The sequence below is a fragment of the Ursus americanus genome, chromosome 18 (genome assembly GCF_024610735.1).
Source record: "Ursus americanus isolate L20-20 chromosome 18, mUrsAme1.1.p, whole genome shotgun sequence".
Lineage (NCBI taxonomy): Eukaryota > Metazoa > Chordata > Mammalia > Carnivora > Ursidae > Ursus > Ursus americanus.
Window position 1 is genome coordinate 46262699 of NC_142144.1, and position 13502 is coordinate 46276200.

At 38.7% G+C, this 13502-nt stretch overlaps 1 protein-coding gene across 2 annotated transcripts in view; it reads left to right on the forward strand.

Moving 5' to 3' along the window:
- HACD4 (3-hydroxyacyl-CoA dehydratase 4) overlaps positions 1-13502 on the forward strand; it is a 38685-nt gene extending 25183 nt beyond the window's left edge. For both annotated transcript variants that reach the window (XM_087869613.1, XM_045780391.2), the window contains exons 5-7: positions 48-154; positions 12191-12316; positions 13136-13502. In XM_087869613.1, coding sequence (XP_087725739.1) covers positions 48-154; positions 12191-12316; positions 13136-13218 — 316 coding nt within the window. In that variant the 3' untranslated portion in view covers positions 13219-13502. The remainder of the gene's footprint in view (positions 1-47; positions 155-12190; positions 12317-13135) is intronic.

Here is a 13502-nt window from a genome sequence, read left to right on the forward strand (position 1 = left end):
CCAGACATCAGCAGGATTGATGTTTCTGAGCTTTTGTCGTCTTTCAGGTACACTTACAGCATGTTATCAGTCGTAGGGATCTCCTATGCTGTCTTGACCTGGCTCAGTCAGACACTGTGGATGCCGATTTATCCTCTGTGTGTTCTTGCTGAAGGTAAGAAAAGTGACTTCGCATTATTGCTGACCGACAAAAGCAATCTAGTTAGAATGGTTCACTTAACTTTCTGATGATTAAATTACTATTTTTGCCGCTGCTAGCTGACAGCTGACTCAGTGCATCATTCCTGGCACACTTCCCTTGATGCAAAAAAGCAAAGCATTAAGAAACAGAGTTAGAGGGGGAAGCAACTTTGCAGAGTAGACAAAATATTAGATGAGGAATGAAGACATCTGAGTACAGGCCCTTAACTTCATTAACTCGCTGTATGAGTTTTGGGCAAATCATTTAACTTCTCTCAGTTTACTCATCAAAAAGGGGCTTAACGTTTAGTGACTCAGTGATTTTTTTTTTTTTCTTAAGTAGGCTTCACACGCAGCATGAGGCTTGAACTCATGACCCTGAGATCAAGACCTGAGCTGAGATCAAGAGTCGGATGCTTAGCCGACTGAGCCACCCAGACGCCCCAGTGATTATTTTTAATGCATAGAAATTCAGTTCCCCCTGGCGGGACTATCTTTCCTACTTAACCACCTACCGCGCATCACACTGTCTGCCAGGAACAGTTAACTAGAGTTCGGGAGACCTGTAGATTGGTTCTCAATTTCTCAGGGAAGCATTCCTCAACTTTCTCATCTAAGTCCATCCCCACCCCTCCCAACAAGTACAGCACCATGAATCTCTCTTTCATAAGACCTATCTCAGGTGTGATTAGACATTTGTGTGATTCTTTGAATAATGTCTGTTTCCTGTCTAGCCTCTAAGCAACTTGGGGATATGGGGTTGTTTCCTTGCTTCCCTTTTTCTCATGCACCCAATATACATGCTCAATTAACAGTGAATAAATTACTGAATACAGTATGAAATAAGCTAGCTACTTAGCCTGAATGTAAACCTAAAACTTAAATAATTCATCAGTTTGCTAAAAGCTTGAGGATATTAGGGGAATATATGCTTCTTTCTGTAATGGTTTTGGCAGAATGGTAGGGAACTTTCTGAAACAGACATTAAAATTTTTGAAAACAGAAGGCATAAAGAAATTAAGAAAGCATATTAAGGTAACTAAGGGAAAACATACAAAAAGAAATTTAATAGAATATGATGGTGACATTGGCGATAATCATAAAGTGTATATATTCTATCCACATGTTTTCTGTCTTCCGATGACCAGAGAAAAGTTTATAGTAAATCATATTAGGTGGAACTTTAAAATTTGTTTTGCTTTCAGAAGAATTACTTATTTTTAGAATAGGCTGTGCCAAAAGAATCTAGAGAATACTCCTAAAAACTAAAAAAAAAGAAACTAGATTGCTCATTTGAGAATGAGATTCTTCACTCATTGAACCATTTATTAAGTACATTCCTTTGTTATATGAAAAATACTGTAAAGAATATATTATAAAGGAATAAGGTAGAGATAGGAGTAATCTTTTCCTAAAGATAAAAGATGAATAACTATAGAAAACTTTTCCATTCTCCTTATTTGATAACGTTAAGCCTTCACATTTCTGGGAAAGCCATGTTTCAATATGTTTGCCATAAAACCCATTTCTTTTATTGAAATTAGATTCATAAACTTATACTTGCAATTAAAAAGCAAAGTATATGAAGAAAAAGAGTCTGGAAGCATATGTGACAAAATGTCAGTAATGGCTCCGGGCGGCAGAATATAGGTAACTGTAGTCTTAACCTTTATATGTTTCTTTGTATGTCACATGCCCCAGAGTATAAAAATATGTAGTTAAGAAAACCTACTTTACTCTTAATGACTCAAATATTTAAAAATAACTATAGTTTCCCATCCAATAATATAAAAGACAAAAGCAAGTTCTATAGATAACCAAGACAACGGTTTATACTGATTAAATGCTAGAGACTTGCGTGAAGCATCGGGAAATCTTAGATGGCAGGTCAGTTGCGGACCCTGCGCCCCTGCCACGCATCCGGCTCAGGCTCTAACAGCTGTGGCTGCCCAACATTTCTTCTTTGTTTTTTTATTTACAAATAATTTTAGACTCACAAGAAGTTACAAACACAGTGCATAGTTCCCGTGTCCCCTTCAACATTTTATATAACCGTAGTGCATTATCATTTCATAAAATGTCATAAAACATCTACATGTGAGATACAGCTTCATAGAACCTCCTCCTTTGTATTTCTATTGACGTATAATTAACACACAGTGTTACAGGCGTACGACACATTGATTCAGCAATTCCATACGTCACTCATTGCTTGCCACAGTAAGCGTAGTCACCACCTGTCACCGTACAGCGTTATTAGAGTATTATGGACTATATTCCCTATGCTGTACTTTTCATCTCCACCATTTACTCATTTTATAACTGGGAGTTTATACCTCTTAATCCCCTTTATCTATTGGGCCCGTCCCCCAAATACCTCCCACTGGCAACCACAGGTTGGTGCTGTGTATTTAAGAGTCTGTTTTTTATTTTTTATATTCCATGTATAAATGAAATCATCTGGTTTTTTTCCCCTCTGACTTATTCCTTGGCATAATACCCTCTCAGTAACATTCCACTGTGTGTGTGTGTGTGTGTGTGTGTGTATCTTCTCCAACACATTAACACATCTTCATCCATTCATCTATTGTTGACACTTGGGTTGCTTCCTTGGTTATTGTAAATCGTGCTGCAGTAAACACAGGGGAGCATGTATCTTCTCAAATTAGTGTTTTTGTTTTCTTTGGTTAAATACCCAGTAGTGAAGTTACTGGATGGTATGGTATTTCTTTTTATTTTTTAAGCTAACACTGTAATTATCCATTTTATTAAGCAATAATTTCTCACAAAGAAATATATTAGACAAAATCTTAAGTATATTTTAAGCATTCACTCATGCAGTGCACTCGTGTCTGTTCAACATGAGGGTCTCTGTACCTTTAAGACTGCTCACCCCATTCCCATTTAATATTTGAATGTGACATTTCCTAGTAAGTATGAGTTCCCTGGTATGGTATTTCTATTTTTAATTTTTTTGATGAACTTCCATACTATTTTCCACAGTGGCTGTACCTATTTACATGCCCACCAACAATGTATCAGGTTTCTTTTGCTTCCCATCCTTACCAGCATTTGTTATTTATTTATTTATTGATTGATTGATACTAGCTATTCCGACAGGTGTGAGGTGATATCTCATTATGATTTTGATCTGCATTTCCATGATGACTAGTGATGTTGAGCATCCTTTCATGGTCTATTTGCCATCTGTATCTCTTTGGAAAAATGTCTGTTCAGGTCCTCTGCCTGTTTTTTAATCAGATAGTTAACCAAGTGTCTGGTATTGAGTTGTATAAGTTCTTATATATTTTGGACATTAACCCTTTGTGAGATATTTTGCTTTCAAATATCTTCTCCCATTCTGTAGGTTGTCTTTTATTTTGTTGGTGGTTTCCTTTGCTGTGCAAAAGCTTTTTATTTTGATGTAGTCCCAATAGTTAAGCTTGCTTTCATTTCCCTTGTCTGAGGAGACTTATCTATAAGTATGTTGCTAAGGGTGATGTCCAAATTACTGCTTATGTTTTCTTGCAGGAGTTTTATGGTTTTGGGATTCACATTGAGGTCTCTGATCCATTCTGAGTTTATTTTTTATTTATTTATTTTTTTTAAAGATTTTATTTATTTATTTGACAGAGAGAGAGAGACAGCCAGCGAGAGAGGGAACACAAGCAGGGGGAGTGGGAGAGGAAGAAGCAGGCTTCTAGCGGAGGAGCCTGATGTGGGGCTTGATCCCACAATGCCGGGATCACGCCCTGAGCCGAAGGCAGACACCTAACCGCTGTGCCACCCAGGCGCCCCCATTCTGAGTTTATTTTTGTGTACGGTCTAAGAAAGGGGTCCAACTTCATTGTTTTGCATGTAGCTGTCCCGTTTTTTTTCTGCACCATTTATTGAAAAGGCTGTCTTTTCCCCACCGTAAATTCTTTTCTTTGTCATAAATTAATTGAGTGTATAGGCATGGGTTTTTTTCTGGATTCTCTATCCTGTTCCACAGATCGGTGTATCTGTTTTTATGTCAGTACCGTACTGCTTGGATTCCTATAGCTTTGTCACATGTCTTGAAATCTGGAATTGTGATACCTCTGGCTGTGTTCTTCTTTCTCAAGATTTCTTGATTCCTTTGTCTATTCAAGGTCTTTCATGGTTCTACACAAATTTTAGGATTATTTGTTCTGTTTCTATGAAAAATGCTATTGATATTTTTATGGGGATTGCATTGAATCTGTAGTTTGCTTTGGGTACTATGGACATTTTAATGATAGTCTTCCAATCCGTGAGCATGGTAGATCTTTCCATTTGTGTCATCTTCAGTTTCTTTCACCAGGGTCTTATATTTTGTGGAGTGTAGGTCTTTCATCTCCTTGGTTAAGATTATTCCTAGGTATTTTATTCTTTTTGACGCAAGTGTAAATGGTTAGTGGTGTATAGAAGAAATGAAACAGAATTCTCTGTTAATTTTGTATCCTGCAAATTTACTGAATTCATGTATCAGTTGTAATAGTTTTTTAGTGGAGTCCGTAGGATTTTCTGTATGTGGTGTAGCATGTCATCTGCAAAGTGCTGGCTTAATTTCTTCCTTGCTAATTTGGAAACCTCTTTTTCTTCTCTGATTGCTGCAGCGGGGACTTCCAGTACTCTGTTGAATAAAAATGGTGAGAGTGGACATCCTTGTCTTGTTCCTGATCTTAGAGAAAAACCTTGTTTTTCAGCATTATGATGTTAGCTGTGGGTTTTTCACATGTGGCCTTGATTATGTTGAGGTATGTTCCCTCAAAACCCATTTCATTAAGAGTTTTTATCATGAACGGATGCTGTATTTTGTCAAATGCTTTTTCTGCATCTATTGAAATGGTCCTATGGGTTTTGTTTCCTCTTGTCAATGTGATATTATCACATTTACTGATTTGCAAACATTGAATCACCCTTGCATCCCTGGAATAAAGCTCACTTGTTCCTGGTGAATGATCTTTTTTAATGTATTGCTGTATGCAGTTTGCTAGTATTTTGTTGAAGATTTTTGCACTCTGTTAATCAGAGATACTGGCTGTAGGTATTTTTTTTTTTCTCTTTTTCCCTTTTAACAGTGTCTTTGGTTTTGAAATCAGGGTAATGATGGCCTTGTAGAATGAGTTTGGAAGTTTTCCTTCCTCTTCTATTTTTTGGAATAATTTGAGACAGGTATTAACACTTTAAATGTTTGGTAGAATTCACCTGTGAAGTTATATGGTCCCAGACTTTTGTTTGTTGGGTTTTTTATTACAGATTCAATTTCATTACTAGTAATTGGTCTGTTCAAATTTTCTATTTCTTCCTTAATCACTTTTTGGGGTATTGTATATTTCTCAGAATTTTTCTGTTTCTCCTAGGTTGTCCAATTTGTTGGCATATAATTTTTCATCATATTATCTTATCCTCTGTATTTCTCTGGTATCAGTTATTTCTTCTCCTTCATTTTTAATTTTATTTTAGTTCTCTTTTTTTCTGATGAGTCTGGCTGAAGAATTATCAATTTTGGTTATTTCTAAGTACCAGCTCTTGGTTTCATTGATCTGTTTTTTTTTTTTTTTTTTTTTTTACTTTTTCACTTATTTCTGTTTTAGTCTTTATTATTTCCCTCCTTCTACTTTCTACTAGCTTTAGGCTTTGTTCTTTTTCCAGCTCCTTTAGAGTATGTGGAGTATACCTTTAGGTATAACTTTAGATTGTTTGAGAGTTTTCTTGTTTCTTGAGATAGGCCTGTATTGCTATAAACTTCCTTCTTAGAGCTGCTTTTGCCACATCCCAAAGATTTTGGACTGCAGTGTTTCCATTTTCATTTGTCTCCGTGTATTTTTAAAATTTTCTCTTTGATTTCTTTGTTGCCCTATTCATTGTTTGATAGCATGTTTAGCCTTCTCGTATTTGTATTCTTTTCAAGTTTTTCTTATAATTGATTTCTAGTTCATAATGTCATGGTTGAAAAAAACGCTTGATAGGACTTCAAGTCTTTTTAAAATTTTTGAGACTTGTGTTGTGGCCTAACATTTGATGTATCCTGGAGAATGTTCTGTGTGCACTTGAATAGAATGCATGTTCTGTTTTTTAATGGAATGTTCTGTATATATCTGTTAGGGCCATCTGGTCTAATTATGCCACTGCCTTCTGGCCTGCAGAGTTTCTCCTGAAAAAAATCAGCTGATAGCCATTGGGGATTTCCCTGTGTGCAGTGGTTTTCTTTTGCTGCTTTAAAAATTCATTCCAGGGGCGCCTGGGTGGCGCAGTCGTTAAGCGTCTGCCTTCGGCTCAGGGCGTGATCCCGGTGTTCTGGGATCGAGCCCCAGATCAGGCTCCTCCACTGGGAGCCTGCTTCTTCCTCTCCTACTCCCCCTGCTTGTGTTCCCTCTCTCGCTGTCTGTCTCTCTGTCAAATAAATAAATAATTCATTCTGTATCACTGCTTTTTGCCATTTTAATTTATGTGTGTTGGTGTAGACCTCCTTGGATTCATCTCATTAGGGGCTTTCTGTGCTTCCTGAAATGTGATGCTCTTTTCTTTCCCAGATGAGAGAAGTTTTTAGTTATTTCTTCAAATAATGTTTTCTGCTCCCTTCTCTCTCTTCTTGCATTCCTATAATGTGAATGTTGTTACCCTTGATGATGTTGAGTTCCCTTAACTGATCTCATTTTTTATTCTTTTTTGGTTTTTGTTGTTCAACTTGATTACTTTCCATTACCTTGTCTTCCAGATTGTTGATCTTTCTGCATCCTCTGATCTGCTCTTGATTCCAGTGTCTTTATTTGATTTTTTGAATTTTTCAGCTCTAACTGGTTTGTTATTTTCTCTTTCTTGAAGTTCTCACTGGGATCATCCACTCTTTCTCACATCCAGTATCGTTATGACCATTACTTGGAACTCTTTATATCGGGTGCATTGGTTGTTTCATTTAGCTCTTTTACTGTGATTTTGTTCTTTCATTTGGGTCATATTCCTCCGTCTCCTCATTTTGTCTAACCCTTTGTATTTGTGTATTAGATGAATTAGCTACATCTCCTGGTCTTGAAAGTAGTGGCCTTATATTGAAGAGGTCCTGTGGAGTCCTGTAGCACAGTTTCCCCTTGGTCTTCAAAATCAGGCACTTTAGGAATGTCCGCTGTGTGGGCTAAATGTGCCTTACTGCTGTGGCTGAGCCATAGCTGCTTTCAGTTTAGCCAGCTGCTGTGACCCACTTTGCCTGCTGTGGGCACACTGAGCAGGGTTTGGTCCCTACACTATTGAGAGGGCTGGTTGAGGCCTCTGTGACTATTTGGTGGGAAGACCAGCAGTCAGCCCTGTGTCTGCAGTTAGGCACTCTAGCACAATTTCTGTTGCACCAAAGTGCAGGACTTACTCCCTGCACAGCCAGCAAAGATCCCGGGCTGCTGAAACTGTGGGTGCACTGGTGTGTGGGGCTTATTTCTCCCCTCCCCAGGGCAGGATCCCCTTTGGAGGGTTGCCTGCTGAAGGGGGCAGGTTGGATGGGTCAGGTCAATCACATGGTGCTAGCAAGATAGACAGGGTTAGCGCTAACTTCCATAAGCGTCTAGCCATCTAGGCTGGGGGAGGGGAAGAGAAATGGCACCTGTCAGCACTTTTGTTCCCAGAGAAATCTCCTGAAGATCCCTGCCCTTCTAGCACACAATTTAAGACTAGTCAGTAAATTTCCTCGACATGTACCCCATGTACTTTTCAAACTGCTAGTCAGTAAATTTCCTCGACATGTACCCCATGTACTTTTCTGCACTGAGTCTCTGCCAAGCTACTTATTATGCTGGGTCCTTAAATGCTGGGACTCAGTTTCCTATTGCCCTCTGACTCTCCTGGCATTAAGCTTACTGATTTTTAACATTCCTGGAGTTAAGCCCCACTGATTTTTTTTTTTTATTGAAGTATTGGTGACACACGATGTTATAATAGTTTCAGGCATACAACATAGTGATTCAGCAGCTCTGTGTTATGCTGTGCTCACCACAGGGTAGCTACATCTCTTACCGTGCACCACTATTACAGAGCTATTGCTTACAGTCCCTGTCCTGTACCTTTTAGCCCTGCGACTCATTGATTCCATAACTGGAAGCTTTTATCTTCCACTCCCCTTCACCCATTTTGCCCAAACCCCCCACCCCCGCCTCTGTAGCAGCCATCAGTTCTCTGTATTTATGGGTCTGTTTCTGCTTTTTGTTCTTCTGTTTTTTAGATTCCATATATAAGTGAAACCATATGGCATTTGTCTTTCTGTCTGACTTATTTCATTTAGCATAGTACCCTCTAGTCCCTCCATGTTCTTGCAAATGGTAAGATTTCCTTCTTTTTTTATGGCTAAGTAATATTCTGTTGTGTATATTTGTGTGTATACACACCACACTACATCTTTATCCATTCAACTATTGGTGGACACTTGGGTTGCTTCCATATCTTGGTTACTGTAAATCATGATGCAGTAAACAGAGGGATGCATTTATTTTCTTGAATTGATGTTTTTGTTTTCTTTGGGTAAATACCCAGTTTTGGAATTACTGGATCATAGTGGTATTTCTGTATTTGATTTTTTTTTTTAAACCTCCTTACTGTTTTCCACAGTGGCTGCACCCGTTTACATTCCTACCAACAGTGCAAGCAAAAGGGCTTCTTTTTTTCCACATCCTTGCCAACACTTGTTTTTTTGAGGTAATATCTCATTGTGATTTTTATTTGCATTTCTGAGATGATTGGTGATGTTGAGGATTTGTATGTCTTCTTCAGAGAAATGTATGTTCATGTCTTCTGCACATTTTCAAACTGAATTGCGTTTTTGGTGTTATATTAAGTTCTTCATATATTTTGAATACTAATACCTTATAAGATAAATAATTTGCAAATATCTTCTCCCACTCAGTAGGTTATCTTTTTGTTTTGTTGGTTTCCTTTACTGCGCAAAATCTTATTTTGGTGTAATCCCAATACTTTATATTGCTTTTGTTTCCCTTTTCTGAGGAGACCTATCCATAAATATGTTGCTAAGAGAAATATCCAAGAGTGTACTGCTTGTTTTCCTCTAGGAGTTTTATGGTTTCAGGTTTCACATTTAGGTCTTTAATCCATTGAGTTTATTTTTGTGTCTGATATAAGAAAGAAGTCCAGTTTTTCTTTTGAATGTGGCCATTCAGTGTTCCCAGCATCATTTATTGAAGAGACTGTCTTTTCCCCATTGTATGTTCTTGCCTTCTTTGTTATGACAAGATATATAGGCATGGGTTTATCTCTTGGCTATCCTGTTCCATTAATCTAGGTCTTCTTTTTTTTTTAAGTAGCCTCCATGCCCATCATGGAGCCCAGTGTAGGGCTTGAACTCACAACCCTGAGATCAAGACCTGAGAGGAGATTAAGATTTGGATGCTTAACCAACTGAGCCACCCAGATATCCCCTACATGTCTATTTTTGTTAAAAAAAAAATTATTTATTTTAGAGCCGGGGGTGGGCAGAGGAAGAGAGAGTCTCAAGCAGACTCCCCACTGAATGCAGAACCCGTTGTCGAGCTCAGTCTCATGACCCTGAAATCATGACCTGAGCCAAAACCAAGAATCAGATGTTTAACCGACTGAGCCACCCAGGTGCCCCTTTATACGTCTATTTTTGTGCCGGTACTATATTGATTATGTCAGCTTAGTCATATATCTTGGAATATGCAATTGTGGTATCTCTAGCTGTGTTCTTTCTCAAGATTGCTTTGGCTGTTTGAGGTCTTTTGTGATTCTGTACCAACTTTAGGATGATTTGTTCTAGTTCTATAAAGAATGCTATTGTATTTTGAATAGGGATTGCCCTAAATCTGTAGTTTGCTTTGGGTAGTATGGACATTTTAATGATATTCTTCCAATCATGAGCATGGTATATCTTTCCATTTATTTGTGTCATCTTCAGTTTCTTTCACCAGTGTCTTATAGTTTTCAGAGTATAGGTCTTTCACTGCTTGGTTAAGTTTATTTCTAAGTATTTTATTCTTTTTGATGCAATTGTTAATGGGATTGTTGTTTTCTTAATTTCTCTGCTACTTTATTATTAGTGTATAGAAATGCAATTGATTTCTATGTGTTAATTTTATGTCCTGCAACCTTACTGAATTTGTTACTTCTAATAGTTTTCTTTTTGTGATGTCTTTAGGATTTTTATGTATAGTATCTTGTCGTGTGCAGTGAGTTTAACTTCTTGCCACTTTGGATGCCTCTTGTTTCCTCTTCTTGTCTGATATAGCTAGGACTTCTAGTAACTATAAAGCAGGAGGTGTAGACATCTGACTTGTTCCTGATCTTAGAAGAAAAGCTCTGTTTCTTATTGAATATGATAGCTTTGGGCTTTTTTATATGTTGCCTTTATTATGTTGAGTTTTCATCATGATCAAATACTGAATTTTGTCAAATGCTTTTTCTTCATCTGTTGATCATATCACATTGATTTGCAAATATTGAACCACGCCTGCATCCCCATAATCAGTCCCACTTAATCATGGGGAATATTACTGAATGTGGTTTGCTATTTATTGAGGATTTAGGGATAATAGCCTGTGTTTTGGGGGTTTGAAGGGGTAGTGTCTTTGCCTGGTTTTGATATCAGGGCAATGCTGGCCTCATAGAATGTATCTGGAAGCTTCCCTTCCGCTTCTATTTTTTGGAATAGATTGCCGTGAATAGGTATAAACTCTTAAATGCTTGTTAGACTTCACCTGCAAATCCATCTAGCCTGGACTTTTGTTGGGATTTTTTAAATTATCCATTCAACTTTGTTACTAATAGTCTATTCAGATTTTTTATTTTTTCCTGATTCAGTTTTGGAAAGGTGTACGTTTCTAGGAACTTGCTCTAAGCTGTGCAGTTTGCTGGCGTGTACGTGTGCATAACCTGTTGTATTTACGTAGGTCAGTTACTCTTTCTGCTGTTTTGTTTCCGGATTTTATTTTGGTCCTCTCCTTTTTTTTTTTTGATGAGCTTGGCTAAAGGTTTATTAATTTTTTATCTTTTCAAGGAACCTGCTCTTGGTTTCATTGATCTTTTCTATTGCTTTTAGTCTCTATTTATTTCTGCTCTGACCTTTATGATTTCCTTCCCTCTACTCACATTGTATCCTGCTGATTTTTAAGGCTCCCAAAGATAAGCCCTACTGGTTTTCAAAGCCAGATGTGATAGGGACTCATGTTTGCAGTGCAGATCCCCCCAGTGCCACAGGTCTCTGGTGTGGGGTGTGGTCCTCTGGCTTCTTCATGCTTGTAGTGTCCCTCCCTTTTGAGGTTAGTCTCACCGGGGCACCAGCCACAACTCCACTCCCCCTACCCTTTTCCATGTGACCTTCTCTCTACCATTAGCTGTGGAAGGTCTGTTCTGTCTTTCGGTGGTTTTCAGAGTTGTGCAGATGTAGCTGTTCACCTGGGGTGTCCACAGGATGAGGTGAGCTCAGGACCCTCCTACCCCACCATCTGCCCCTGCCTCTCTGACCCTCCGTGTCTTATCTGACACCAGCCTCCTCCTTCAAAATATTTTGGCCGCCATTTCTCCCAGAGTTTCTCAGCATTAAGTAAGTTCTACTAGTGGGTGAGGAAGAAGGAGGTGCTCTTCCAAGGCCAGTTAAGCTGAAAAAATGTTAAGTAAAACCAGTTTCTTTACTGCAGAGCTTTTCAGAATCTCTATGGTACCAAGAAGAAACTATATGTAGCATTTTTCAAATTCATTTTCCTATTTGTGAGAAGAGGACTAGGGTTGGGGGGAGACCATTTCAAGAAACAGAAATGATTTTTGTGTAGGTATAACCAAGTATAAAATGGAGAAAAGTTCAACAAGTCACACTGTGGTAACGGCCTTGCCTGTTAAATCACTGATTTCTGTATCAAACTGCAGCTTTAGCTAAAGGATTTAGCAACTGTCATAAAATTCAAAGTTCCTTCAACTCTGTCGACATTTACGTATATACATCCCTGTAGTGATATGAGGGGAACCTTTCACAATTCCTTCTCTGTTCTTCAAACAGCGTTTGCCATCTATCAGTCGCTGCCTTATTTTGAATCGTTTGGCACTTACTCCACAAAGCTGCCCTTTGACTTATCCATCTATTTCCCGTACGTGCTGAAAATATATCTCATGATGCTCTTTATAGGTAAGTGGCTTTTGTTTTGTTTTTGCACTCTTCCAGTGCTTTCTGGTGTGTGCTGCTATCTACTTTAACAGAAAGGTCTGTGGACATGGGAGAAACGAGAAGGAAGCCCGGCTTGTTAGGAAAGCACCTAGAAGTTATCGTGCTTTTTGCAGGACATCACAAGATCAAATAGATCAGTGTTTCACTGTATAAACAAGAACAGGTTCACCAGCAGGTCATACCTGAGTCGTGTAGGAAACTTAGAAGTCTGACCATGGATACAGGGATCTACAGAGAAAACACAGATGTCCAACTAAGCAGGCTGGGCCATTTCTGTTTTGTTTCCTGTTTGTTGGGTTTTATGTGCTGGCATTTCCCAGCAGGCACGTGGGAGTAGGTGCTAACACCACAAGAAAAATGCGTGGAACAAAAACTTAAATGTTAAGAAAATATAATTGGCAAAGGACTTCTGTGATTACATTTCACTCTCTGCAGCTCTAACCTTGACAAATCCCCAAGGTCGTTGTTCTAGAGCCAGTCAGTATCAGACAAGAACAATGCATAAGGGAGAAGACAGATGTGAAACTTGAGGGGTGGCAGAGAGCGCTACCCAAAGAGAGGGGGAAATTCATTCCTTGCCTTAAACAAAACAGGAGGGCAGAGGAGTTTGCTTTACTTCCCTGTCCTGGACCCTGGTTTACATGTTCCTTCTTTGAGTCTCCCTTGCAAGGGTCTTGTCCTCAGACTCCAAGCAGCACCCTGACTGTATTTTAAAACCATGGTTCTGTCCAGAGAAATGGTTAATCAGCCTTACTTTTGCCCCTTCCTTCTCCATGTTAGGTATGTATTATACCTACGGTCATCTTTACTCAGAAAGAAGAGACGTCCTCAGAGTCTTTCCCTTTAAAAAGAAGAAAATGTGAAGCACGCGTTCCGACGTGACATAAGAAAAAACAGGCTTGTGGAGTCAGCTGCAGCAACCAGCACAGGAAGCCTTCGGGTGGGAAAATAGCTGGTACTCGACACAGCCGTTCTTCTCAAACTAGATCGCAGCAGCCTGTTATCCTTGCAGATTTTCAAAACACATTCTCTGTACAACCTACTTGACCAAAGCTGTGGACTTTATACAAGTTTGTTTTCCTGTAAGGTGAATGAGACATAGATTAACTGGAATGGCTTCAATTAAAGTGAGAAACCAAAGTTGTTA